The 25,540-nt window shown below is 46.7% G+C and overlaps 1 protein-coding gene across 2 annotated transcripts in view; it reads left to right on the forward strand.

The window, feature by feature from the left end:
• Positions 1 to 25,540, forward strand: part of USP6NL (USP6 N-terminal like) — a 267,261-nt gene that overhangs the window by 173,194 nt on the left and 68,527 nt on the right. For both annotated transcript variants that reach the window (XM_060245943.1, XM_060245942.1), the window contains 2 exons: positions 9,223 to 9,262; positions 20,934 to 21,014. In XM_060245943.1, coding sequence (XP_060101926.1) covers positions 9,223 to 9,262; positions 20,934 to 21,014 — 121 coding nt within the window. The remainder of the gene's footprint in view (positions 1 to 9,222; positions 9,263 to 20,933; positions 21,015 to 25,540) is intronic.

Below are 25,540 nucleotides of genomic sequence, written 5' to 3' on the forward strand. Positions count from 1 at the left end.
GGCTACCTGAACCCAGTTTCCGCCGGGATCAAACTCCATTTGTGAGCAGAGATCTTGGACTGCAGTACTGCAGCTTTACCACTCTGCGCCACGGGGCTGCCAGGTCTTAACTAGGGAATCATTTATATACAAGTTCGTGAAACGAGAGTTGTAAACTGCAGGGTCAAAGGGCCATGAAACGTCACTAGTCATGGTGAGAATTGTTCCCTCTAAGCTGAGCTAGCTCACAGTTTTTTAATCTCCAGCTCACACATTTTTGTCTTAGCTCAGGAAGGACGGCCCCAGAGCAAATTAATTTATGCAGTAGTCAAATTGCTCCCTTACAGCTTTTAAGCCAGCACCTTTCCTACCATTATTGTGAGTCCTCTCCTCTGCTGCCAACAGGAACAGCTCCCTGCACTCTTCAGGCCCTTCGAATACTTCAATCATGGTCACCGCACCTCAAAAAGGATATCATAGCATTGGAAAAAGTGCAGAAAAGTGCAACTAGAATGATTAAAGGGTTGGAACACTTTCCCTATGAAGAAAGGTTAAAACACTTGGGGCTCTTTAGCTTGGAGAAACGTCGACTGCGGGGTGACATGATAGCGGTTTACAAGATAATGCATGGGATGGAGAAAGTAGAGAAAGAAGTACTTTTCTCCCTTTCTCACAATACAAGAACTTGTGGGCATTCAATGAAATTGCTGAGCAGTCAGGTTAGAACGGATAAAGGGAAGTACTTCTTCACCCAAAGGGTGATTAACATGTGGAATTCACTGCCACAGGAGGTGGTGGCGGCTACAGGCATAGCCAGCTTCAAGAAGGGGTTAGATAAAAATATGGAGCAGAGGTCCATCAATGGCTATTAGCCACTGTGTGTGTGTGTTTAAAAATTTTTTGGCCACTGTGTGACACAGAGTGTTGGGCTGGATGGGCCAATGGCCTGATCCAACATGGATCTTTATGTTCTTATGTTCTTATCATGTCCCTTCTCAACCTCAAACATGTGTTAACATGTTCCTGGCACTAGTTATAATTGTGTAGTATGTCGGAGTTTTTTTAAAAAAGGTAAAGGTAGTCCCCTGTGCAAGCACCAGTCATTTCCAACTCTGAAGTGATGTCACATTCTGACGTTTTCACAGCAGACCTTTTACAGGGTGGTTTGCCATTGCCTTCCCCAGTCATCTACACTTCCCCCCCCCCAGCAATCTGGGTACTCATTTTACTGACCTCGGAAGGATGGAAGGCTGAGTCAACCTTGAGCTGGCTACCTGAACCCAGCTTACGCCGGGATCAAACTCAGGTTGTGAGCAGAGAGTTTGGACTGCAGTACTGCAGCTTTACCACTCTGCGCCACGGGGCTCTATTAGTATGTCGTTACCCACCTTAAACAATTGTAATTCATGTGATTGTAAAATGCTTTGAGCGACGAGGGAAAGTGCCATAGAAATACAGTTGGTCAACAAACCCTGAGAGGGGAGCAGCATGGATACTCAAGCATGGATACCTGTGAATTTAGGGGGAGGTATTTGTGAGTTTCCTCCATTGTGCAGGTGGTTGGACTAGATGACCCTGGAGGTCCCTTCCAACTGTATGATTCTATGAAATACAATTTTGCCTTTCTAGGCAGTGGAGAATCCTATGGGGCAAACCTAATTGGAGTCTGGCATAAAGCCCCTGCAGAAAGCAGAGCAGAATTAGAGAGGTGGGTGGTGGTGTTCGGATTGCCACCTGATCAACAGGTTTTATAAATTAAAGATTGTGGCTTACCTTGGCTCTCCCCTGCTTCTGATGAAGTCAGTAGCTGAAGAACTGACAGCCAAGCGCAAGTTTTGTTGTTCAGTCGCACAGTCGAGTCCGACTCTTTGTGACCTCATGGACCAAGTCGCGCCAGGCCCTCCTGTCTTCCACCATCCTCCGAAGTCCGCTCAAATTCCTGTTAGTCACATCAGTAACGCTGTCCAGCCATCTCATCTTTTGCCGTCTCCTTCTTGTTTTGTCTTCCATCTTTCCCAGCATCAGGGTCTTCAGTGAGTGCTCCCTTCTCCTTTGGTGGCCAAAGTATTTGAGCTTCAGCTTCAGCTTGAGCATCTGACCTTCCAGAGAATGGTCAGGGTTGATGTCCCTTAGGACTGACTGATTTGATCTTCTTGCAGTCCAAGGGACTCTCAAGATTCTTCTCCGGCACCACAGCTCAAAAGCATCTGTTCTTTTGCACTCGGCCTTCCTTATGGTCCAACCCTCACAGCCATACATTACTACTGGGAATACCATCGCTTTGACTATATGGATAGCTGAGAACAAACCAGTGGTTTGCACAGACTGATAAAATTTTGAAGGGCAGATCGATTAATTCACTGCTATGTATGTTTGTTTTGTTTACGCTCTGCCTTTCTCCCTAGTTGGGGGCCCAAAGTAGCTTACAACCTTCTTTTGTCCTCCACCTTATCCTCACAACAGCCCTGTGAGGTAGGATGGGCAGAGAGTGTTTGACTGTTGTGAATGGCAGGCTTGAATTGAAATAGGCACTTAACCTTTCTCCATTAAAACCAATGGAACTTCAATGTGTGGGACTCTGGCTGGTTCGTGCCCATTATGACATGGCCTCAGTCCACGGAGGGCGAGACATCTGTGTGCACATTCCCAGCATGACTTTAGCCTATGTGAAAGAGATCAAACCCCTGTTCCTTGGTCTTTTTAAGGGGAAAGGTCACTTCCTCACAAAACTGATACGGTGTTTGGTGGTTCTTAGACTCCAAGATCTGTGCAAAATATACAAAATACCCGCCCTGCAACTTTCTCCCCCCACCCCCAAACCAAACACTATTATTCTGGTAGATCCAAATCGGCAGCCGTGTTGGTCTGAAGTAGTAGAACAAAATAGGAGTCGATTGCACCTTTAAGACCAACTTAGTTTTATTCAGAACGTAAGCTTTCATGTTTCCTCGTCTGAAGAAGTGTGCATGCACACAAAAGCTTACGTTCTGAATAAAACTCAGTTGGTCTTAAAAGTGCAATCGACTCCTATTTTGTTCTACTATTATTCTGGAGAAAGCACTGATCTACTGTATTTTGTTGAGCTTTTAAGGAGCTGGGATTTCTGTTTTCGATTCCCTTTCTAGCCTGTTTCTTACCTAGATACGCTCTAAAACTTCATCTCACCCTGAGATGGGGTGGACTAGAAACCGAAATAAACCAAATGTCAATAACAGCTGAACGTGTAATTGCTCCGCACGCAGGTCGCCGTTCACACTTTCTGGTTCTATAATTTAAGCCGTGATCGTCTTTCGTGGATGTTTAGCCATTTCATTAAATCACCGCACGGCTCTTATAAATTGTCCCGATAATGTTAACTCTGGTTAATTACCAGCATAAATACTTTGTTTCTGTACATTCCTCCCTGGACTCCCTTTAGTAAAATTGAATGTATTGCTAAGCATTTGAGATTTATTGTAAGACACGTAAGTCTTGAAATGCACAAGTATTACGAGAAGACCAAGGCTGACAGTATTTATCATAGCCTCCAAAGACAATCATTCCTTCTGTGTGCCCTTCTCATTCTGAAAAGAACACGCACAATTCTGGACTGGAGCAGACAGTAATTTGCGACCAGATCTGGAGTAGAAGAAGATGATATTGGATTTATATCCCACCCTCCACTCCGAATCTCAGAGTCTCAGAGTGACTCACAATCTCCTTTACCTTCCTCCCCCACAACAGACACCCTGTGAGGTGGGTGGGGCTTTGAGGACTCTCCCAGCAGCTGCCCTTTCAAGGACAACTCCTTCGAGAGCTATGGCTGACCCAAGGCCATTCCAGCACATTTTACTTTTGATTAAATTCAGGTCTCCCATAAAAATGTAGAGCTAGAAAGGACCTTGAGGGTCCATCTAGTTCAAACCTCTGCACTATGCAAGGGAGTCACGGCTACCTCTCTCCCCACCCCCCGTTGCTCCCCCAGTGACCCTTGTTCTATGCCAAGAGGAAGGGCATTCACTGCCACAGGAGGTGTTGGTGGCTACAAGCATAGATGGCTTCAAGAGGGGTTTGGATAAACCTATGGAGCAGAGGTCCACATGTGGCTATTAGCCACAGCATATTGGTGGAATTCTCTTTCTGGTGCAGTGATGCTCTGTATTCTTGGTGTTTTGGTGAGGGGGGGGCAACTGTGGTAGGGCTTCAAGTGTCCTGGCCCCACTGATGGCACCTGGTTTTTGGCCACTGTGTGACACAGAGTTTCAGACTGGATGGGCCATTGGCCTGATCCAACATGGCTTCTCTTATGTTCTTATGACTGTTGTCATAAGTGTAAAACTGTGTACTTTCAGCGCGGAGAATGGTTATCCCCCAGATGGGGGGAGGGGGAATACCTTCCCCGCCTGCTTGAGCTCATAGAGTGATGACACCCCTCCAAACTGGTGTTGTATATGATCCCTTGGGGAATCCCATTCTTTGTGTTACATTGTTACAGCCTATCCATATGGTTGTCAGCTCTGGGTTGGGAAATACCTGGATATTTTTTTGGGGGGGGGATGGAGCCTGAGGAGGGTGGGGTTTGGGGAGAAGAGGGACTTCGGTGGAATATAATGCCTTAGAGCAGGGGTGTCAAACTCATTTGTTATGAGGGCCGGATCTGACATAAAGTAGACCTTGCTGGGCCCGGCCACGTGTGTACCTGTTTACGATTAGGTAGCAGAGATATGAACTTTATAGAGGACACAGACAAACTCAATTAAATACACGCACACACATATATATTAAAAACTTAAAACATGATTAAAACGTTAGCACTGCACTTACTGGTCGTAACGGTGCTTTCTTTATATTTCTCCCACGGGATCCAGGAAACTGAGCAAAGGAAACTCTCGCTCTTTCCTTCCTTCCACAGGGGACGGGGGGGAGGGGCCTCAGCCAACAGAAGGAAGAGAGGCTTGGCTCAGTAGGTCTGCTGTGCGATTGAGAAGTTCTGCCTTCCTCCCTTCCTTCCCAAGGGAGGAGCCTCAGCCAGTGGAGAAAACAGAGGGGTTTGCGATTGAACAAGACTTGCTGTGATGCAGAATGAAGCAAGAGAGAGGGAGAAGGAAGCAGATGACAGCCAGTTGGCCAGGGGCCTGATAGGAGCACTCTGGGGGCCTGAGCTTTGCAACCTTACCTGTTGGCGACTTTTATCTCATCTCATTTAATCCTATCTGGGATTCCTGCGGCAGATAACATAAGAGAGGGGAAAAAACAACAACTAAAAAGATTTACAGCTGGCCTACCTGTTCCTGTTGCTGCAGGGATCAGCATGAATGGGATGATATTTCCCAACCATCTGGTGGTATCGTTCAGAGACGTGCAAGACATGAGAACATAAGAGAAGCCATGTTGGATCAGGCCAGTGGTACATCCAGTCCAACACTCTTTGTCACACAGTGGCCAAAAATACCCAGGTGCCATCAGGAGGTCCATCAGTGGGGCCAGGACACTAGAAGTCTCCCACTGTTGCTTTCCCCCAAACACCAAGAATACAGAGCATCACTTGCCCCAGACAGAGAGTTCCAACAATACACTGTGGCTAATAGCCACTGATGGACCTCTGCTCCATATCTTTATCCAATCCCCTCTTGAAGCTGTCTCTGTTTGTAGCTGCCGCCACCTCCTTTGGCAGTGAATTCCATGTGTTAATCACCCTTTAGGTGAAGAAGGGCTTCCTTTTCTCCATTCTAACCCAACTGCTCAGCAATTTCATTGAGTGTCCACGAGTTCTTGTATTGTGAGAGAGGGAGAAAAGCAGTTCTTTCTCCACCTTCTCTATCCCGTGCATAAGACGGGAATGCTTCCTGTCGCATGCCTTGAAATGAGTTTCTCCACTCCCGCTGGCAGATGCTAATAGCAGGGAAACGCAATCCATCCCAGCCAGATGGCATCCCATGACGCCTACTAAATGATGCAAGTGCATTGTGGGAAACTCGCTGTGGGGATGCCGACCCCAGCGGTGGTGGGTGTAATGTCTGGACCGGCACTGTCATATTTTAACTGTGCCCCTGAAACTGGGCAGCATTATCCAGCTGTTTAAAAGAACCATTAAAACAGCGGTCTGCGGCGGTAAACTGAAATTAATTCTACCCTGTCAAAACTTCAGCTTTCGTGAGAAGAAGAGATTCTTCACAGGTGTCCTCAGAAGTCAAGCAGCGGGAGATAATTTAGCTGTAAGCCATACAAGAAATTACAAAAGCAATCACTGCTGACCAGCTATGGCCCCACTGATGGACCTTGTGTTTGCACCTGTTTTTTTTTGCCATTGTGTGACACAGAGTGTTGGACTGGATGGGCCATTGGTCTGATCCAACATGGCTTCTCTTGTGTTCTTATGTGACACAGAGTGTTGGACTGGATGGGCCATTGGCCTGATCCAACATGGCTTCTCTTATGTGACACAGAGTGTTGGACTGGATGGGCCATTGGCCTGATCCAACATGGCTTCTCTTGTGTTCTTATGTGACACAGAGTGTTGGACTGGATGGGCCATTGGCCTGATCCAACATGTCTTCTCTTGTGTTCTTATGTGACACAGAGTGTTGGACTGGATGGGCCATTGGCCTGATCCAACATGACTTCTCTCGTGTTCTTATGTGACACAGAGTGTTGGACTGGATGGGCCATTGGTCTGATCCAACATGGCTTCTCTTATGTTCTTATGTGACACAGAATGTTGGACTGGATGGGCCATTGGCCTGATCCAACATGGCTTCTCTTATGATCTTATGTGACACAGAGTGTTGGACTGGATGGGCCATTGGCCTGATCCAACATGGCTTCTCTTATGATCTTATGTGACACAGAGTGTTGGACTGGATGGGCCATTTGGCCTGATCCAACATGGCTTCTCTTATGTTCTTATGTGACACAGAGTGTTGGACTGGATGGGCCATTTGGCCTGATCCAACATGGCTGCTCTTATGTTCTTATGTGACACAGAGTGTTGGACTGGATGGGCCATTTGGCCTGATCCAACATGGCTTCTCTTATGTTCTTATGTGACACAGAGTGTTGGACTGGATGGGCCATTGGTCTGATCCAACGTGGCTTCTCTTAAATCCTCATGTTAAATAATGTGAATCAAGCTGATACGTGCTTGGCTTACCCTGTATGTACAGCGGGGAAAGTACCTGTTTGTTCTCCATGGCCCCACATATGGGCAAATCGGCCTAAAATGGATGTTCGTTAAGGTGCCAGTGAACAAAACACAGCTGTTTTAGTTGCATCCCAAAATCATATTTAGTCTCTTTATTTTGAAGACCCCGATCTCTGATGCAGACTTATTGAATGCTTAGCGCTCGAACAATCTCTTGACCTGCTGGTTCGGTCAGGTAATGTTGTGTGTTAAAACTGATCCGATGGAAATTCAGCAGTGCCCCGAGGAGAGCAGGACACGGCTGTTAATTTCAAGGATTGTTGGGCTTGAAGTTGGTACGTTGAAGTCAAAGCCAGGGTTGCATGTAATTCCAAATAAATACTTGCCTGTTTCTGTGTCTTCTTTTTGGCCAGTTTTTCCTCTCCTCTTTGGGCATACGAAGATTTCTGGGTAAAACCTTTGGCAGGCATTGTGCAATGCAAACAGCCAAATGATTGCTCTCTTTAAATATGTGAAAGGCTGTCCTTTAGAGGGCAGGGAACTGTTCCACTTGGCAGCCGAGGAGGGACCTGAAGCAGTGGGCTCAAATCGCAAGCAGAAAGGTACCAGCTGGATTTTAGGGAAAAATTTTTTTACAGTCAGAGCAGTTCAGAGGCGGAACCAGCTGCCTAGGAAGGTGGTGAGCTCCCCTTCATTGGCAGTCTTCAAAACCGGGCTGGATGATGATTTGTCGGAGATGCTTTACGTCAGGCATGTCAAACATGCAGTTCAGGGGCCAAATCAGGCCCCCGGAGGGCTCCTATCAGGCCCCTGAGCAACTGACTATCATCTGCTTCCTTCTCTCTCTCTCTCTTGCTTCCTTCTGCTTCAAAGATCCTTTTGCAAGGCTTGCTCTTGGAATACTAGCAGGAGCGCCTTTGCTTATTAGGCCACACACCCCTGATGTAGCCAATCCTTGCGCAGGAGCTACAGAGCAAAACCTCTATTTTCTCCATTGACTGAGACCTCCTTCCTTGGGGAGGAAGGTGGGAAGGATAGCTTGCCTTACCAGGCTCTCTCAATTGCACAGTGGAGCTACTGAGCCAAGCCTCTCTTCCTATTGGCTGGGGCTCCCCCCTGTCCCCTGCAGAAGGAAGGAAAGAGCCAGAGCTTCCTTTGCCCAGTTCCCTGGATCCCACTGGAGAAATACAAAGAAAGCACCTTTGAGACCAATGAGTGCTAACGTTTTAAGCATGTTTTAAGTTTTGTAAAATATATATATTTGTGTTTGTCTGTGTTCTTTATAAAATTGTATCTCCGCTACCTAATCTTAAATAGGTAGACACATGTCCCGGCCCAACATGGTTTGGCCCAACCCAACATGGCCCGGCCCAACAAGATCTCATTATGTCAGATCTGGCCGTCATAACAAGTGAGTTCGACACCCCAGCTTTAGCCTGATCCTGTATGGAGCAGGGGGTTGGACTAGATGGTCTGTATGGCCCCTTCCAACTCTATGATTCTGTGATTCTAAATTGTATGGATGTTTGTAACAAAAATCCCACTGAGGGAATTCAATAAAGCTTAATCTCAAATTAAGTGTGTTTAGGACTGAATTTAGTCTTGCCATGGTCTCTTAAGAACATAAGAAGAGCCCTGTCAGATCAGGCCAGTGGTCCATCTGTTCTAGCATCCTGTCTCATGTGGACAGAGCAAGCAGTAAATCATAGAGGCGTCCCCCAATCTTACCTCCTAACCACTGGCATTCAGAGATTTCTGAACGCGGAGATACCCTTTAGCAGGGGTGGAATTCTAGCAGGAACTCCTTTGCATATTAGGCCACACACCCCTGATGTAGCCAATCCTCCAAGAGCTTACAAAAAAGAGCCTTGTAAGCTCTTGGAGGATTGGCTACAACAGGAGGGTGCGGCCTAATATGCGAAGGAGCTCCTGCTAATTCCACCCCTGCCTTTTAACCATGTGACTAGTGGCCATTGATGGGCCTTTCCTCTTTTACTTACATTTTGTTGACATTTTAACCAGTTGCACAAGTTTTTACTGCTACGTATACAATTCATTCCCTGTTGATAATCTAAAAGGAAGTGTTTTATTTAAAAGTCTCTTTTTTCCCTTTTTATTTTTAGCCAAGAGGAGTTACCCGTCCATGACTCAGCATCAGACAGGGTAAGTCCTAGGTGTCTTCATCTCATGTTTCTGTGCCGCTCTCGATTATTCCGAGAACACCCCGTGCTATAGAACTGTTCTGAAGCTAAAGAGGGTGTGAATCTGCTTCATGTCTACATGAGAAGCCTGTGAGCTGTTCTGGGTTTTCGGAAGGAAGAACAGGATGTTTTTGAAATAACATTAAATGATCCTAGTTTGAAAGGTAGGCCATTGGCGGCCTAAAAAGGTAAAGGTAGTCCCTTGTGCAAGCACCATCGTTTTCGACTCTGGGGTGACGTTGCTTTCACAACGTTATCACTGCAGACTTTTTACGGGGTGGTTTGCCATTGCCTTCCCCAGTCATCTACACTTTCCCTCCCAGCAAGCTGGGTACTCATTTTACCGACCTCGGAAGGATGGAAGGCTGAGTCAACGTAGCTGGAACTCTTTTGCATATTAAGCCACACCCCTCGGATATAGCCAGTCCTCCTGGAGCTTACAGTAGGCCCTGTACTAAGAGCCCTGTAGGCTCTTGGAGGATTGGTTACATCAGAGGGTGTGGCCTAATATGCAAAGGAGTTCCTGCTTACAATGTAGGAAAGACAACAGTTGACATTTGGCCTGCAAACTAAACGTAGTTGAGGGGGCTTTCAGTCCCAAACTTAAGATTCTGCGCAGTCACTTGGATGATCTCAGCAGCTTCTCTTGGCCTTTGTAGGCAGATATGGTCTGTTGCCCCTTTTTTAAGCCCTCCTGTATTATGGAGCAGCCTTCCTGAATTTGTGAAGACAACAATTACCCTCTGGGTCTGTGGGAACCTCTGCTAGGTGGAATTTATCAGGAGCGTCTTGGAGGATGGTTTATCGCTGTTTTACTGTTTTTTATTTGGGTCTCCTGTTTTAAATTTGTTCTCACTCGGTTGCTTGGCTGGCCTTGCTTGCCGTTGATTTCTTGTGCTTTGTGGTGCTAATTTGGGTCCCGCATTTGGATTTTGGAGGTGGTAGTTATGACCCAGGTGCTCACCGGCCTATCTGGCAGAGATTCACCTGTGCATTGAGTACAGCAAGGTACTTCCCCCGCTGTCCACAACCCTGATGTTGATCTGGCAGTTAGTTTCCCACAAAGGCAGCCGGCCCACTCCCTCTGGAGTAGTTAAGACTCTCAGGATCGACAGAAAGGTCGCTCGCCAAGTGGATGTCAGAGCCCTGCTTGCCTGAGAGGGTGAAAGAGACACTCTAGTTCGTTCTGCTGCCTCTTGACTAAAGCCTCCGTAAATTGCACTTGGATCTCCGCCTAGTCTTAGTCGCTCTCTGCTGAGTTAAAAAAGAACATGCCCTCTGCAAAATTCTGCTCTTATAAGTGGCATCTGGCTCTTCATGTCGTTTTTTTCCTAGTCTGACCATCTAGCCTCTGCTTAAAGAAGATTTGCAGATTTATACCCCACCCTTCTCTCTGGATCAGAGACTCAGAGCGGCTTACAATCTCCTTTATCTTCTCCCCCCACTACAGTCACCCTGTGAGGTGGGTGGGGCTGAGAGGGCTCTCACAGCAGCTGCCCTTTCAAGGACAACCTCTACCAGGGCTATGGCTGACCCAAGGCCATTCCAGCAGCTGCAAGTAGAGGAGTGGGGAATCATACCCGGTTCTCCCAGATAAGAGTCCGTGCACTTAACTACTACACCAAACTGGCTCACTCCCAAGGAGAGCCCACCACCGTGTCCCTTAAGAAATCCTGTTCCACTGTGGAACCTCTGTAACTGCCTGGAAGGTCTTCCTAATGCTAATAATAATGTACTTCGTAATGCTAATAATGTTAAAAAACATATTTTACTATAAAGTTTTTGGTGATATCCTGACCTCTGGTGGTTTGAGCATTAAATTTGCTTGATTCTAAATCAGCAGTCTGTGGCCCTCCTTTAGCATTTTCACTTTTGTGCGGCGTCCCAAATGTCTGATAATATTCATCAACAATTACGTTTCTGGCAGTGCAATCCAAAGCTGCGTTCTATTTTTCTAAGCCAAATGACTTTACTGGATTTAAAGCCGCCCTGAGCCACTTGTGGGAAGGGCGGGATATAAATCCCAAATAAATAAATAAATAAATAAATAAATTTAGGCGAGTGTCATTCCCGTGGCGTAGAGTGGTAAAGCTGCAGTACTGCAGTTGGAGCCCTCTGCTCACGACCTGAGTTCGATCCCAGCGGAAGCTGGTTTCAGGTAGCCGGCTCAGGTTGACTCAGCCTTCCATCCTTCTGAGGTCGGTAAAATGAGTACCCAGCTTGCTGGGGGGAAAGTGTAGATGACTGGGGAAGGCAATGGCAAACCACCCCGTAAAAAGTCTGCCGTGAAAACGTTCTGAAAGCAGTGTCACCCCAGAGTCGAAAACGACTGGTGCTTGCACAGGGGACTACCTTTACCCTTTTAATTCTGTTTAGGATTGCACTGTGCATTGGGATAGCTGGTCTTTTGTGGTTTCTGACTTTCCCCTCCCTGTTATTCGATTTAATTCATTCATTCACTCATTCATTTGTTCATTCATTCAGGCAGTTTATATCCCATCCTTTCCCAAAACGGGCTCAGGGTGGATCACAACATTCTAAAAACAGTAAAAAAAAAAAAGTAGTAAAAACTAAATCCATAGGAACAATGCAGTTTGATCAATCATAATAAGTTATAAACAGGGGCTCAGTTGGGCACATGTTATATAAACTGAGAGTTCAAAACATTAGACAGAATAAAATTCAGTTGCATTTTGATCATCTCTCTACAACCATTTAGACAATGGTTATAGCTTGTACTTTTAAAATGTTTTCCCTTCTCGCTAATCCATAATCTGTCTCTCTTACTCAATTAAAACACTGTTTTTTCTTTTGTCTTGGTAATGGAGTGCCCTCGGCGCTTTAGGAGGGAAGAAATGGTGAATGATAATTTTAAAAGGATGATCGTTTTAAAAAGCCAAATGCTTTTTAGAAAAATATTAAAATGTCAGATGTCATCAGTGTAAATTATTAGCTAATGAGCGTCCTTGCTATTTATTTATTACTTTAAATTTGTATCCCGCCCTCTCCGCAAGCGGACTCAGAGCAGCTAACAGTCAGTTCAGACATTTATATTACAGTTTTAAACCAATAAAATACAATCACAGTTAAAACATTCCATGGTGCTGTACAACTTCGATATAGGCGGGCTCTTTTCCCCCCGATAATGGTGCAGGGCAGTGCTTTGCTAGTTTGAAGAACACAGTAAATGGGCAACTGAATTGGTCCCAGGGGCTGGCCATCTTGGCTTCAGCAGAGAGCGCCCTTCATGCCCTTTGGCACTTCAAAGTGATTATATGTTGCCTGCTCCCAGTGTTGTGGTCCAAATTGTGTGCCTTCTAAGCCCTGAACATTGTGGTCAGGAATACGTGCGGCTGGATTAGAGTTTCCAACATCCAGGCAGGACCTGGAGAGGAAGATTAGGGAATTGGAGCATCTTTCCTATGAAGTCCTTCTTCATCCAAAGGGTGATGAACACGTGGAATTCACTGCCACAGGAGGTGGCGGCAGCTACAAGCATAGACAGCTTCAAGAGGGGAATTGGATAAGCATATGGAGCAGAGGTCCATCAGTGGCTATTAGCCACAGTGTATTGTTGGAACTCTCTGTCTGGGGCAGTGATGCTCTGTATTCTTGGTGCTTGTGGGGGGGGGCACAGTGGGAAGGCTTCTAGTGTCCTGGCCCCACTTATGGACCTCCTGATGGCACCTGGTTTTTTGGCCACCGTGTGACACGGAGTGTTGGACTGGATGGGCCATTGGCCTGATCCAACATGGCGTCTTTTATGTTCTTATGTTCCCTTAAGAAAGGCTGAAGAGTCTGGGACAATGAAAGGGAGACATGGTAGAGGTTTATAGAAGTATGCATGGGGTGGAGACAGTTGGCAAAGAGAACTTTTTCTCCCTCTCCCGAAAGAGTAGAATTTGCAGACATTCAATGAAATTAACGGGGGCAGCATGTTCAGGACGGAAAAAAGAAAATGCTTCTTTGCACAGAGAGTGATTAAAATGTGGAATCTACTGATAGAGGATATGCTGATGGCCACAGGAGGAAACAACTTTAGAAGGGGAATAGACAGATTCGTGGAGAAGTCTATCAATGGCTGCTAGTCATGGTACCTGAGGGGAACCTCCATGTTCAGAGGCACTAAACCTCTGAATACCAGAGTCAAGAGTCAACGGCGGGAAGGCCTTGAGTTCTATGCCCTGTTGCTGGCGCTCTCTCCCCCTCCCTCCCTCCCCCCCCTCTGTTTGGTGTAGTGGTTAAGTGCATGGACTCTTATCTGGGAGAACTGGGTTTGATTCCCCACTCCTCCACTCGCAGCTGCTGGAATGGCCTTGGGTCAGCCATAGCTCTCTTATCTGGGAGAACCAGGTTTGATTCCCCTCTCCTCCACTTGCAGCTGCTGGAATGGGCTTGGGTCAGCCATAGCTCTCTTATCTGGGAGAACTGGGTTTGATTCCCCACTCCTCCACTTGCAGCTTCTGGAATGGGCTTGGGTCAGCCATAGCTCTCTTATCTGGGAGAACCAGGTTTGATTCCCCTCTCCTCCACTTGCAGCTGCTGGAATGGGCTTGGGTCAGCCATAGCTCTCTTATCTGGGAGAACCGGGTTTGATTCCCCACTCCTCCACTCACAGCTGCTGGAATGGCCTTGGGTCAGCTATAGCTCTCTTATCTGGGAGAACCAGGTTTGATTCCCCTCTCCTCCACTTGCAGCTGCTGGAATGGGCTTGGGTCAGCCATAGCTCTCTTATCTGGGAGAACTGGGTTTGATTCCCCACTCCTCCACTTGCAGCTGCTGGAATGGGCTTGGGTCAGCCATAGCTCTCTTATCTGGGAGAACTGGGTTTGATTCCCCACTCCTCCACTTGCAGCTGCTGGAATGGGCTTGGGTCAGCCATAGCTCTCTTATCTGGGAGAACCGGGTTTGATTCCCCACTCCTCCACTCGCAGCTGCTGGAATGGCCTTGGGTCAGCTATAGCTCTCTTATCTGGGAGAACCAGGTTTGATTCCCCTCTCCTCCACTTGCAGCTGCTGGAATGGGCTTGGGTCAGCCATAGCTCTCTTATCTGGGAGAACTGGGTTTGATTCCCCACTCCTCCACTTGCAGCTGCTGGAATGGGCTTGGGTCAGCCATAGCTCTCTTATCTGGGAGAACTGGGTTTGATTCCCCACTCCTCCACTTGCAGCTGCTGGAATGGGCTTGGGTCAGCCATAGCTCTCTTATCTGGGAGAACCGGGTTTGATTCCCCACTCCTCCACTCGCAGCTGCTGGAATGGCCTTGGGTCAGCCATAGCTCTCTTATCTGGGAGAACCGGGTTTGATTCCCCACTCCTCCACTTGCAGCTGCTGGAATGGCCTTGGGTCAGCCATAGCTCTCTTATCTGGGAGAACCGGGTTTGATTCCCCACTCCTCCACTTGCAGCTGCTGGAATGGCCTTGGGTCAGCCATAGCTCTCTCATCTGGGAGAACCGGGTTTGATTCCCCACTCCTCCACTCGCAGCTGCTGGAATGGACTTGGGTCAGCCATAGTTCTCTTATCTGGGAGAACCGGGTTTGATTCCCCACTCCTCCACTTGCACCTGCTGGAATGGGCTTGGGTCAGCCATAGCTCTCATAAGAGTTGTCCTTGAAAGGGCAGCTGCTGTAAGAGCTCTCTCAGCCCCACCTACCTCTTAGGGTGTCTGTTGGGGGGGGGGGGTGAGGTAAAGGAGATCATGACTGCTCTGAGATTCAGAGTATGGGGCAAGATTTAAATCCAATATCGTCATCGTCTTCTTCTTCTTCCTCCTTCTCCCCCCCCCCCCACCCCCGCCCTCTCTCAAGTCACAACTGACTTATGGTAGCCTCTTAGGGTTTTGGGACAACAGACGTTCCAAAGTGATTTGTCATTAACCTGCCTCCATGTCACAGCCCTGCTATTCCTTGGTGGTCTCCCATCCAAGTATTTGCCAGGGTCGACTCTGCTTGCTTTCCAAGATCTGATGAGATCAGGCTCACCTGAGCTATCCAGGGCAGGGGTAGCACGCCTCAAGAAAAGAGAAAGTAAAGCATCGTGCTGAGCGTGTCCACGTGGATTATTGATACACAGACTGCAGCATCTCTGCAAGGAAGGGGAAATGATAACAGCAGTGCAAGGGGAACCCTAGAAGCATGCCTTTGGCCAGAAATCCTGGTCCTCTCTGGCCGTCTGAACCCAGAGAGGGAGGGAGGCAGGTAAACACACCCATCAAACCCACCTCCTTTGAGGATGAGATCAGAACTTCTCCTTCTCTTCTCCCTTGCCGTGTTCTCAATTTGTAACAGATTTGGTATAAGCAGGGCCTTTTTTGTAGAAGGAGGTCATTTGCATACTAGGCCACACCTCCCAGATGTAGCCAATCCTCCAAGAGTTTACAGGGCTCTACTTGCAAGGCCTACTGTAAGCTCCAAGAGGATTGACTACATCAGGGGTGTGAGGCCTAATATGCAAAGGAGTTCCTGCTACAAAAAAAAAGTCCTGGGTATATAGTGTGTTAGAGGAGCCCCATGGCGCAGAGTGGTAAAACTACAGCACTGCAGTCCGAGCTGTCTGCTCACGACCTGAGTTCGATCCTGGAGGAAGCTGGGTTCAGGTAGCTGGCTAAAGGTTGACTCAGCCTTCCATCCTTCCGAGGTTGGTAGATTGAGTACCCAGCTTGCTGGGGGGAAAGTGTAGACGACTGGGGAAGGCAATGGCAAACCACCCCGTAAACAGTCTGCCGTGAAAACGTTGTGATGTGACGTCACCTCGGAGTCAGAAAAGACTGATGCTCGGACAGGGGGACTACCTTTACATAGTGTATTTCTGAGTTTGTTTTTTAAATTTCTGTTGGCGTGTTCGTTCTCCTCTCTCTCCTGTGTTACATTCTCGCGAGCCTGTTTAAATTATGGTTTTAATTTTTTTTTAAAGGAAAGTTCGTTCTTAGTTTGCGTTTAACAGATCTTATGCTTTGGGGACTCCCGCAAAAAGCGGGCGACAAATCCAATAAATCCAGCTGACAGAGCCGTCTTGCAGTAGCAAGAAGGATGACAGCCTGTACCTCTTGGGGGTTACCAAGAAAATACATATAAGAGAATATGTACCTCTTTCTGAGTGCCTCTAATTTTAATCCTGCAAAAGAACCCTGTGACCCAGCGATCAGGTGCTTGAGAATGTTGCCTTGGAAACTAAGAATGACCTTTAGTGTGCCCACAAATGAACCAATAAAGGAATGAACTCTCATTAAAGATCATTACCGTTAAACATGCTTTCTATGTAGTTGTGTTGTTAGGGCTGTCAACTCTAGGTTAGGAAATCCTTGGAGATTTGGGGGTGGAGCTGGGGAGAGTGGAGTTTGGAGTTGGGGGGGCCTCAGTGGGGTATAATGGCATAGACTCCATCCTCCATAGCAGCTATTTTATCCGGATCTTAAACTTCAAGAGGGGATTGGATAAAAATACGGAGCAGGGGTCCATCGATGGCTATTAGCCAGAGCATATTGTTGGAACTCTCTATCTGGGTCAAGTAATGCTCTGTATTCTTGGTGCTTGGAGCTTGGGGGAAGAGGCAACAATGGGAGCTACTGGCATTAAAGTTGTGAGTTACTGCATAAATTAGCTTGCTCTGGGGTCCTCTTTCTTGAGCCAAGAGAAACAATGTGTGAGCCAGAGGTTAAAAAACTGTGAGCTAGCTCACACTAACTCAGCTTAGAGCGAACACTGCATGTGACCCTTTCTAGTAAAAACATAAGAGCATAAGGAGAGCTTTGCTGGTTCAGACCAGTTGTCTATCTAGTCCAGCATCCTAAGAACATCAGAAGAGCCCTGCTGGATCAGACCAGTGGTCCATCTACTCCAGCATCCTAAGAACATCAGAAGAGTCCTGCTGGATCAGACCAGTGTTCCATCTAGTCTAGCATCCTGAGAACATCAGAAGAGCCCTGCAGGATCAGACCAGTGGTCCATCTAGTCCAGCATTTTAAGAACATCAGAAGAGCCCTGCTGGATCAGACCAGTGGTCCATCTAGTCCAGCATCCTTTCTCACACAGTGGCCAACCAGTTCCTCTGGACAGCCAACAATAGTATTTAAGCTTCACGAAGTACTGCAAAGTCTCCATAGCGGCTTATTGGCAAAAAGACATTATTAGAGAACGCACGATGCTCCTCTTCTATTACAGAGATGTGAAGTGCTCTGAAATAACTGTAATGATGTGTGTCTGACAACAACCTGCAGTCACTGGCTGTCTTTTATCTTGTGAGGCAATGCTGTGATTAGACCCTCCTTTGGTGTTTAACTAAATTACGTCTCTCCCCTGGGCAGGGCAAGAAAGCAGGGTGCAAAAATCTCCATTTTTACCAGCACAGCCGGATTAATGAGATTGTAATGGGGGAGTTAGCCTAAACCTTATGTATGGATGACCTGGCATGCATGCATGCATGCATGCATGCATTCATTCATTCATTCATTCATTCATTCCCACATGTTCCCCGGAAAGCACTTCGGTCAGCGTCACAAAACCTGCTCTCAGTCATGACAACCTGCTCTCAGTCATGACAACCAGAACCAGAGCCAGGGCCTTTTCTGTTGTAGCTCCATGCTGGTGGAATGAGCTCCCTGAGGAGGTTAGGGCCCTGCAAGAGGTTGCACAGTTCCTCAGGGCCTGCACGACGCGCTCTTCCACCAGGCATTTGTTAATTAAGATCCCAGGCTACAACAGACTCCAAAACATCTTGACCACCTCTAGCATGAACCCAAGATCTGTTTTTTATATGGAACTTCCAACTGGAACGGCAGAATAGTAAAACTTGATATAAAACTGAATAGGCAGCTATCCATCTTATCAAACAGATCACCATCTGAAGATCAATATAGCACTTGAAATGCTTTGATTTTTTTTATGATTTTATGTTTTTATGTCTTAATGTATTTTTATATTTCATGTATATACATAAACATGTAAGCCTCCCCAAGCCTGCCTTGGTGGGGAGCGCAGGCTATAAACCAACCAAGGAAAGGGAAGGGAAGGTCCCTTGTGCAAGCACCAGTCGTTTCCGACTCTGGGGTGACGTTGCTTTCACGATGTTTTCACGGCAAACTTTTTACGGGGTGGTTTGCCCTTGCCTTCCCCAGGAGGATGGAAGGCTGAGTCAACCTCGAGCCAGCTTCCTGCACCCACCTTTCGCGGGGATAAAACTCAGGTCGTGAGCAGAGAGTTCAGATCACAGTACTGCTGCTTTACCACTCTGCACCACGGGGCCGCTAAACCGACCAACCAAACAAACCGATAAATTCAGCTTATGAATCACCTATTCCCTATGATGTAAGGCTGTAGACAATATACAGCCAGTCAAAACAAGGCCAGAATAGACAAATTACATTATTTCAGACGGTGTCAAATATTCCTTTGTCCTGGACTGAGCCGTAAACTCGCAGGCCAGTGAGGAGTGGGCCGAAGCAACGACGGAGGGGGGGAAAGAGAAGAGAGGAGGAGGGAGCTGGCTGTTGTGGAACTGTCGCTGGCCTCAATCAAAGGCATCTCTGCCTTACTACATAGGCTTTGCGGAACGGCATTAATATTAAAATGCATTACTTTAACAGGCACGTTATTCTCCATGCCACCTGCATCTTATTTCCAGTGTCACCTGCATGTCTTTAGATCTGTCCATCACGTTTCATTCCGACAGTGGTGTGCTCTTTGTCTCTGCTTCACTGTTGAGTTCAACACCTGGAGGCTGCCAATCCTAATTTGGGGAGGGGTTTCAAGTGGCATTTAGGAATGTATCCAGGGCTTTTTTTTTGAGCAGGAACGCACAGGAACACAGTTCCGGCTAGCTTGGCACCAGGGGGTGTGGCCTAATATGCAAATGATTCCTGCTGGGCTTTTACTACAAAAAAGCCCTGCGTGAAACGATGGTGAAGTCAGGGGGTGTGGCCTAATATGCAAATCAGTTTGTGCTGGGCTTTTTTTACCAAAAAAAAGCCCTGAATGCATCTGTTTGTGCTTGCAGCTTTTTAGCTGAGCGGGGGCGGAGAGGGGGGGAGAGTCTGTTAATTGAAATGGATTAGTTGTGTTTGTCCTGAGAGGTCTTCGCCACGTTACAAATTAAAGTTTTAATCAGTTTTCAATGGTCACAGGCATAAGGATGTCAGCTCTGGGTTGGGAAATACCCAGAGATTTTAGGAGGGTGGAGTATGGGGAGGGACCTCAGCAGGGAGAGAGAAATCTTGGTTTCCTGGAAATCAACTGTAATAGCAGGAAATCTCCAAGTGCTACCTGCAGGTTGCAGAATGACAGATCATATATGTTGTTGTTGTTCAGTCACACAGTCGAGTCCGACTCCTGGCGACCCCATGGACAAAGTCACACCAGGCCCTCCTATCTCCCACCATCCTCCGAAGTTTGCTCAAATTCATGTTAGTTACATCAGTAACGCTGTCCAGCCATCTCATCTTTTGCCGTCCCCTTCTTCTTTTGCCTTCTGTCTTTCCCAGCATCAGGGTCTGTCTTCTCCAGTGAGTGCTCCCTTCTCGTTTGGTGGCCAAAGTATTTCAGCTTCAGCATCTGACCTTCCAGGGAACAGTCAGGGTTGATTTCCCTTAGGACTGACTGATTTGATCTTCTTGCAGTCCAAGGGACTCTCAAGAGTCTTCTCTAGCACGACAGCTCAAAAGCATCTATTCTTCTGCGCTCAGCCTTCCTTATGGTCCAATTCTTACAGCCATACATTGTATTCATATATAGATGAATAGTAAGACTTTGCTGTTCTAGTTTACTTGTAATTGTGGGGTTTAGCTGACCCTCATTCAGTTATTCCCCACCCTTCTTTCTGTCTTTCAGTTGTTGCAATGCTGAACTCTTAAAGCTATAGTTCAGTTCAAGGTTTAATAATAGGCCTAACGGGACTAACATTTTAGAAAAAGTACTTCCTAAATTGACCTGAGTTCAATCCCGGCAGAAGCTGGGTTCAGTAGCTGGCTCAAGGTTGACTCAGCCTTCCATCCTTCCGAAGGCGGTTAAATGAGTCCCCAGCTTGCTGGGGGGAAAGTGTAGATGACTGGGGAAGGCAATGGCAAACCGCCCCGTAAACAGCCTGCTGTGAAAACGTTGTGAAAGCAACGTCACCCCAGAGTCGGAAACGACTGGCGTTTGCACAGAGAACTACCTTTACCTTTTTATTTCCTAAATATCACTTATTTGTCAACCAACATGCTATTTGTCAGTCGACATACTATTTGAACCAATAGATATACTGTTTCTCAAGTAAACCAGACCTGGGCAGGGCTTTTTCTGTAGCAGGAACTCCTTTGCATATTAGGCCACACACCCCTGATGTAACCAATCCTCCAAGAGCTTACAGAAAGCCCTGTAGAAGAGCCCTGTAAGCTCTTGGAGAATTGGCTACATCAGGGGTGTGTCCCCTAATATGCAAAAGAGTTCTTGCTACCAAAAAAAAGTCCTGGACATGGGCCATGAACAGCTGTTGTATTCAAACACACCAAAAAAGAAGATGTGTGTTCCTTATATGCATCTTTAAAATATTTTTACTGGAATTAAGAGATTTAGTAGTAATTTTATGAAGTTAAATGACCGTTATATTGCTCTGTCTGTCTCTGAAGAGTCTAATGGATACTTGGCTTTGTATTGCAGCAAAAATATCTTGAAATCGAAAGAACGACAAAATGGCTGAAGATGCTGAAAAGTTGGGAAAAGTACAAGAACACCGAAAAGGTAAAAAAGTTTGGTGTTCTCATGGTCGGTTGCATGTACTAAAGGCAGCACTGGTAAATTAAGCACCACATACATGACTGCTTTTTTAAAAAAATCACTATTATTGTTTGTTATGCCATTCCTTTAAATGATGCATTTGCAAAGAATCTGACATTTCTTTCCTGGAGTTAGCGGTTCTGTTTCAGAAAGTTATCACCGCAGGTAGGAAATATTGATTTATACCTGCACAGTGGGAATGGAAATTTGTGTACCAAAGTAGAAGAAACCTGTGAAGCTTTGTGTAAAGGATTCTCTAAAAGAAAAAAATCCACACCCAGCGTCGAGTCTAGAGATTTGCAAACACCATGCACGCTGTTGGCAAACTGATGGAATTCCTCATTCTCTACAAACATCAGCAGAGACTAAAGGGGATTTAGGCATCTGTTTCCTTCCTCCCTCGATGAATACATCAACCACATTTGTCTTTCCGTGGGGTAAGATGGAGTAAGACAAATAAACAAAGACAGTATTGTCTATTCAGACTGGCAGGAGCTCAGACTGAGGTCTTTTGCATTACCCATTAACCTGCTCTTTTTAGCTGGAGATGCTGGGGATTGAACCTGGGACCTTCTGCATGCCAAACAGATGTTCTGCCAACTGAGCCAGGGCCCCTCCTGTCAGCAGAGCTCTCATATGCACTCTCCAGGTTTTCAGGCTGAGATCTTTCGCTTCACTTGCTGACCAGATCTTTTAACTGGAGATGCCAGGGACTGAACCTGGGACCATCTGCGTGCCAAGCAGATGTTCTGTCACTAAGCCAGGGCCACTCATGTGAGCAGAGCTCTCTTATGTTGAGGTTTTTCTCCTCACCTACTTACTGCCAGATCTTTTAACTGGAGATGTTGGGGATTGAACCTGGGACCTTCTGCATTCCAAGCAGATGTTCTACCGCTGAGCCAGGGGCCCTCTTGTGAGCAGAGCTCTCCTCCATGAAGCTGCCCTATACTGAATCAGACCACTGGCGCATCAAGGTTAGTATTGTCTACTCAGGATGGCAATGGCTCTCCTGGCAACCGTAAACCCCAGCCTTGCCCCATTGCTCACTACGGTTCTACAGTTTTACAATACAGACCTTAATGGAAAATCCATTCCATGTTTTCCTTGCAACTTTGTCTATGCTGCAATATGTTTTAATGGAGTGGAGCTTAGTTTCATTTTTCAGTATTCCTATGGCCAGCTGATGCTCATGCTTCCTGGAGTTGTGTCCTTGCATATAAAGGGTTCATGCTTTGAGCCAGCTTGTCTTTGCTGAATGGACCTGAGAACCGGTGCCTAGTGAATACTCTAACCCGGGAAGCCACAGCCAAAGTGAGATATTACACTGGAAAGCCATTGCCAATCTGAGTAGATAGGGGGCGGAGGAGAAGAAGCTTGCAATGCCCGGCCATTTTGTGTTTTCCCAGACTCAGAGCATTTTATGTTTTTAGTTTCTGCTGTGATCCTTGTGCTTTTTCTTGATGTTTTGTATTTTTTTTAATTGCATTGCCGGATCTCACTATTTCTCCCACTTTTCCATATTAAAATATTGCAAGAGTTTTAAGCATGTTTGTAGTTTAAGTTTAAAAAATAATATCTTTAATTGTGTTCATGCCCTTTGTAAAGTTTATATCTCCGCTACCTGGCATTACATTGTATGACACCCATGGCCTGGCCACGCAAAGTCCCATTTATCTCAGCTCCGGCCCTCATAACAAATGAATTTGGTACCCCTGCCTTAAGTCCTGTTTGCAAGCTGCTTCAAACAGCAGGGTATAAATATTTTTCAGTTTCTGCGCTTCCCATTACAGATTCAGTTTACCTTCCAAAAGGATCCCCCGTCTGCAGCATGCCTGTGTGTGTCTTTCAGTGGGCTGTATTAGGCAGAAAAGTCCCATTTATGGTTGCCAGCTGCAGGTTAGGAAATTCTCCTCTCCTCTCCTCTCCTCTCCTCTCCTCTCCTCTCCTCTCCTCTCCTCTCCTCTGGTAGTAGCTCAGGTAGGGCCCAGATCTCCATACGGAGCTGATTCCACCAGGCAGGGGCCAGAGCTGAGAAAGCCCTGGCCCTGGTCGAGGCAAAACAGACGTCCTTCAGGCCACGGGTGGTCAGGATATCCCCATGGGGCAAGAAGTCTCTGTGTTACTTTCAAATAGGCAACTTCTCAGAAGGCTGGAAAACCAAGTCCCATGAACATCTTGGAAAGGCAGTCAAGATGGTACCTTCCTTCTTGTTTATGGACAAGCCCAGTCCATAAAATGGGTGCTATGACGGAAAAGGCATGGAGATGATGATGATGATATTGGATTTATATCCAGTCCTCCACTCTGAAGAGTCTCAGAGGGGCTCACAATCTCCTTTACCTCCCCCCCCCCACAACAGACACCCTGTGAGGTAGATGAAGATATTGGATTTATATCCTGCCCTCCACTCCAAAGAGTCTCAGAGCGGCTCACAATCTCCTTTACCTCCCCACCCCCAACACACAACAGACACCCTGTGAGGTAGATGAAGATATTGGATTTATATCCTGCCCTCCACTCCAAAGAGTCTCAGAGCGGCTCACAATCTCCTTTACCTTCCTCCCCCACAACAGATGCCCTGTGAGGTAGATGAAGATATTGGATTTATATCCCGCCCTCCACTCCGAAGAGTCTCAGAGCGGCTCACAATCTCCTTTACCTTCCTCCCCAACAGACACCCTGTGAGGTAGATGAAGATATTGGATTTATATCCTGCCCTCCACTCCGAAGAGTCTCAGAGCGGCTCACACTCTCCTTTACCTTTTTCCCCCACAAAAGACACCCTTTGAGGTAGATGAAGATATTGGATTTATATCCCGCCCTCCACTCTGAAGAGTCTCAGAGCGGCTCACAATCTCCTTTACCTTCCTCCCCCACAACAGACACCCTGTGAGGTAGATGAAGATATTGGATTTATATGCCGCCCTTCAAAGAGTCTCAAAGTGGCTCACAGTCTCCATTATCTCCCTCCACAACAACAGACATTCTGTGATGTGGGTGGGGCTGAGAGGGCTCTCACAGCAGCTGCCCTTTCAAGGACAATTCCTACAAGAGCTATGGCTGACCCAAGGCCATTCCAGCAGCTGCAGGTGGGGGAGTGGGGAATCAAACCTGGTTCTCCCTGATAAGAGTCCACACACTTAACCACTACACCAAACTGGCTCTCCAGTTTGCACACCAAAGAACAAGGGTTTTTTTCCAGCATTTCATCAGATCCGTGGAGTGGGCTCTCTTCCGCAGTGTCTTATAGTGGAACCAGAGCTCTTTTTTTGTAGCAGGAACTTCTTTGCATTTTGGGCCACGCTGCCTGATGTAGCCAGTCCTGAAAGGGCTTACAGTACACCCTGTACTAAGAGCCCTGTAAACTCCAGGAGGATTGGCTACATCAGCGTTCTGTGGTTTAATATGCAAAGGAGTACCTGCTACAAAAAAATAAGCCCTGAGTGGAACGAAACCCTTTTTTAGTCTTCAACGCACCTCAAAGACTCCAGTTTCTTTCTGCTGCCTCAGATTAACACAGTTACCAAACAGGAACTGGTGCATAGGTTTTTCTTTAAAAGGTCAGTATGAAACTTTTGGACTGTCAAAAACTTGAGACACTTCAGGCAGGTGTTAAAATCACCATTTTCCTGTTTGATATACTACTTAAAACTTATTTCCCCTTCACTAAGGCAACCACTGCGTTCAGTGGTAGGTGTGTTACTTTTTGTGCGTGACAAAGAGCCTTGCGGATGAAATGCCTTTTGCCAATTTGCGATACGACCTTTCTGGTCTGGAGCTTCCTATTAGAAAATCTGTTTAACTCTTTATCCATTCCCTCTGTCACTCTCTCTCCCTCTCGCTTCCCCACATCGCTTCCCCACAATCCCTTTCTCTCTGTCAGCTCTCCCCTCCCCTCCCCCCCCCCCCCGACTCGGGACGCAAATATTGACAAAAGCATTGAAGGTGTTTTAAAACTCTTCTATAAAATAGAGGGGAAAGGCATCTGATGAACCATTATCAGAATTTACAGATTATGTCTTTGGAGAAGGTTGTTTCTTTTCACGTGGACGTACGGCTTTTTAAAAATGAAATGTGGGAACAGGGTACCAAAGAGAAGTCGCACAAGATAGGAATGTAAGGTTTGTTGAAATGATTTGGACAACTTGCTTTGGTGTCTCTATCTCCTTTACACTTGAACAGGGGTTGTTTTGAAGAAAAATAGGTGGTGGAGCTCATTAGCATAACTCATTAGCGTATGCTGCCCCCCCCCCAGCCAAAAGCAACCCGATACAAGGAAGGAGAGCCCCGGGTGAGTGAGGCCTGCTTGGACTGGGTAGAGATCACTTGGGGCTCTCCTTGACTGCCCCTGAACAATCAAAAGGCCAGCAAGCCACCCACTGCACAAAATCACATAAGACCACTGACCTGATCCAGCAGGGCTCCTCTTATGTTCTTAGGATGCTGAACTAGATGGACCACTGACCTGATCCAGCAGGGCTCTTCTGATG

This window comes from Heteronotia binoei, chromosome 8 (assembly GCF_032191835.1).
Source record: "Heteronotia binoei isolate CCM8104 ecotype False Entrance Well chromosome 8, APGP_CSIRO_Hbin_v1, whole genome shotgun sequence".
Classification (NCBI taxonomy): domain Eukaryota; kingdom Metazoa; phylum Chordata; class Lepidosauria; order Squamata; family Gekkonidae; genus Heteronotia; species Heteronotia binoei.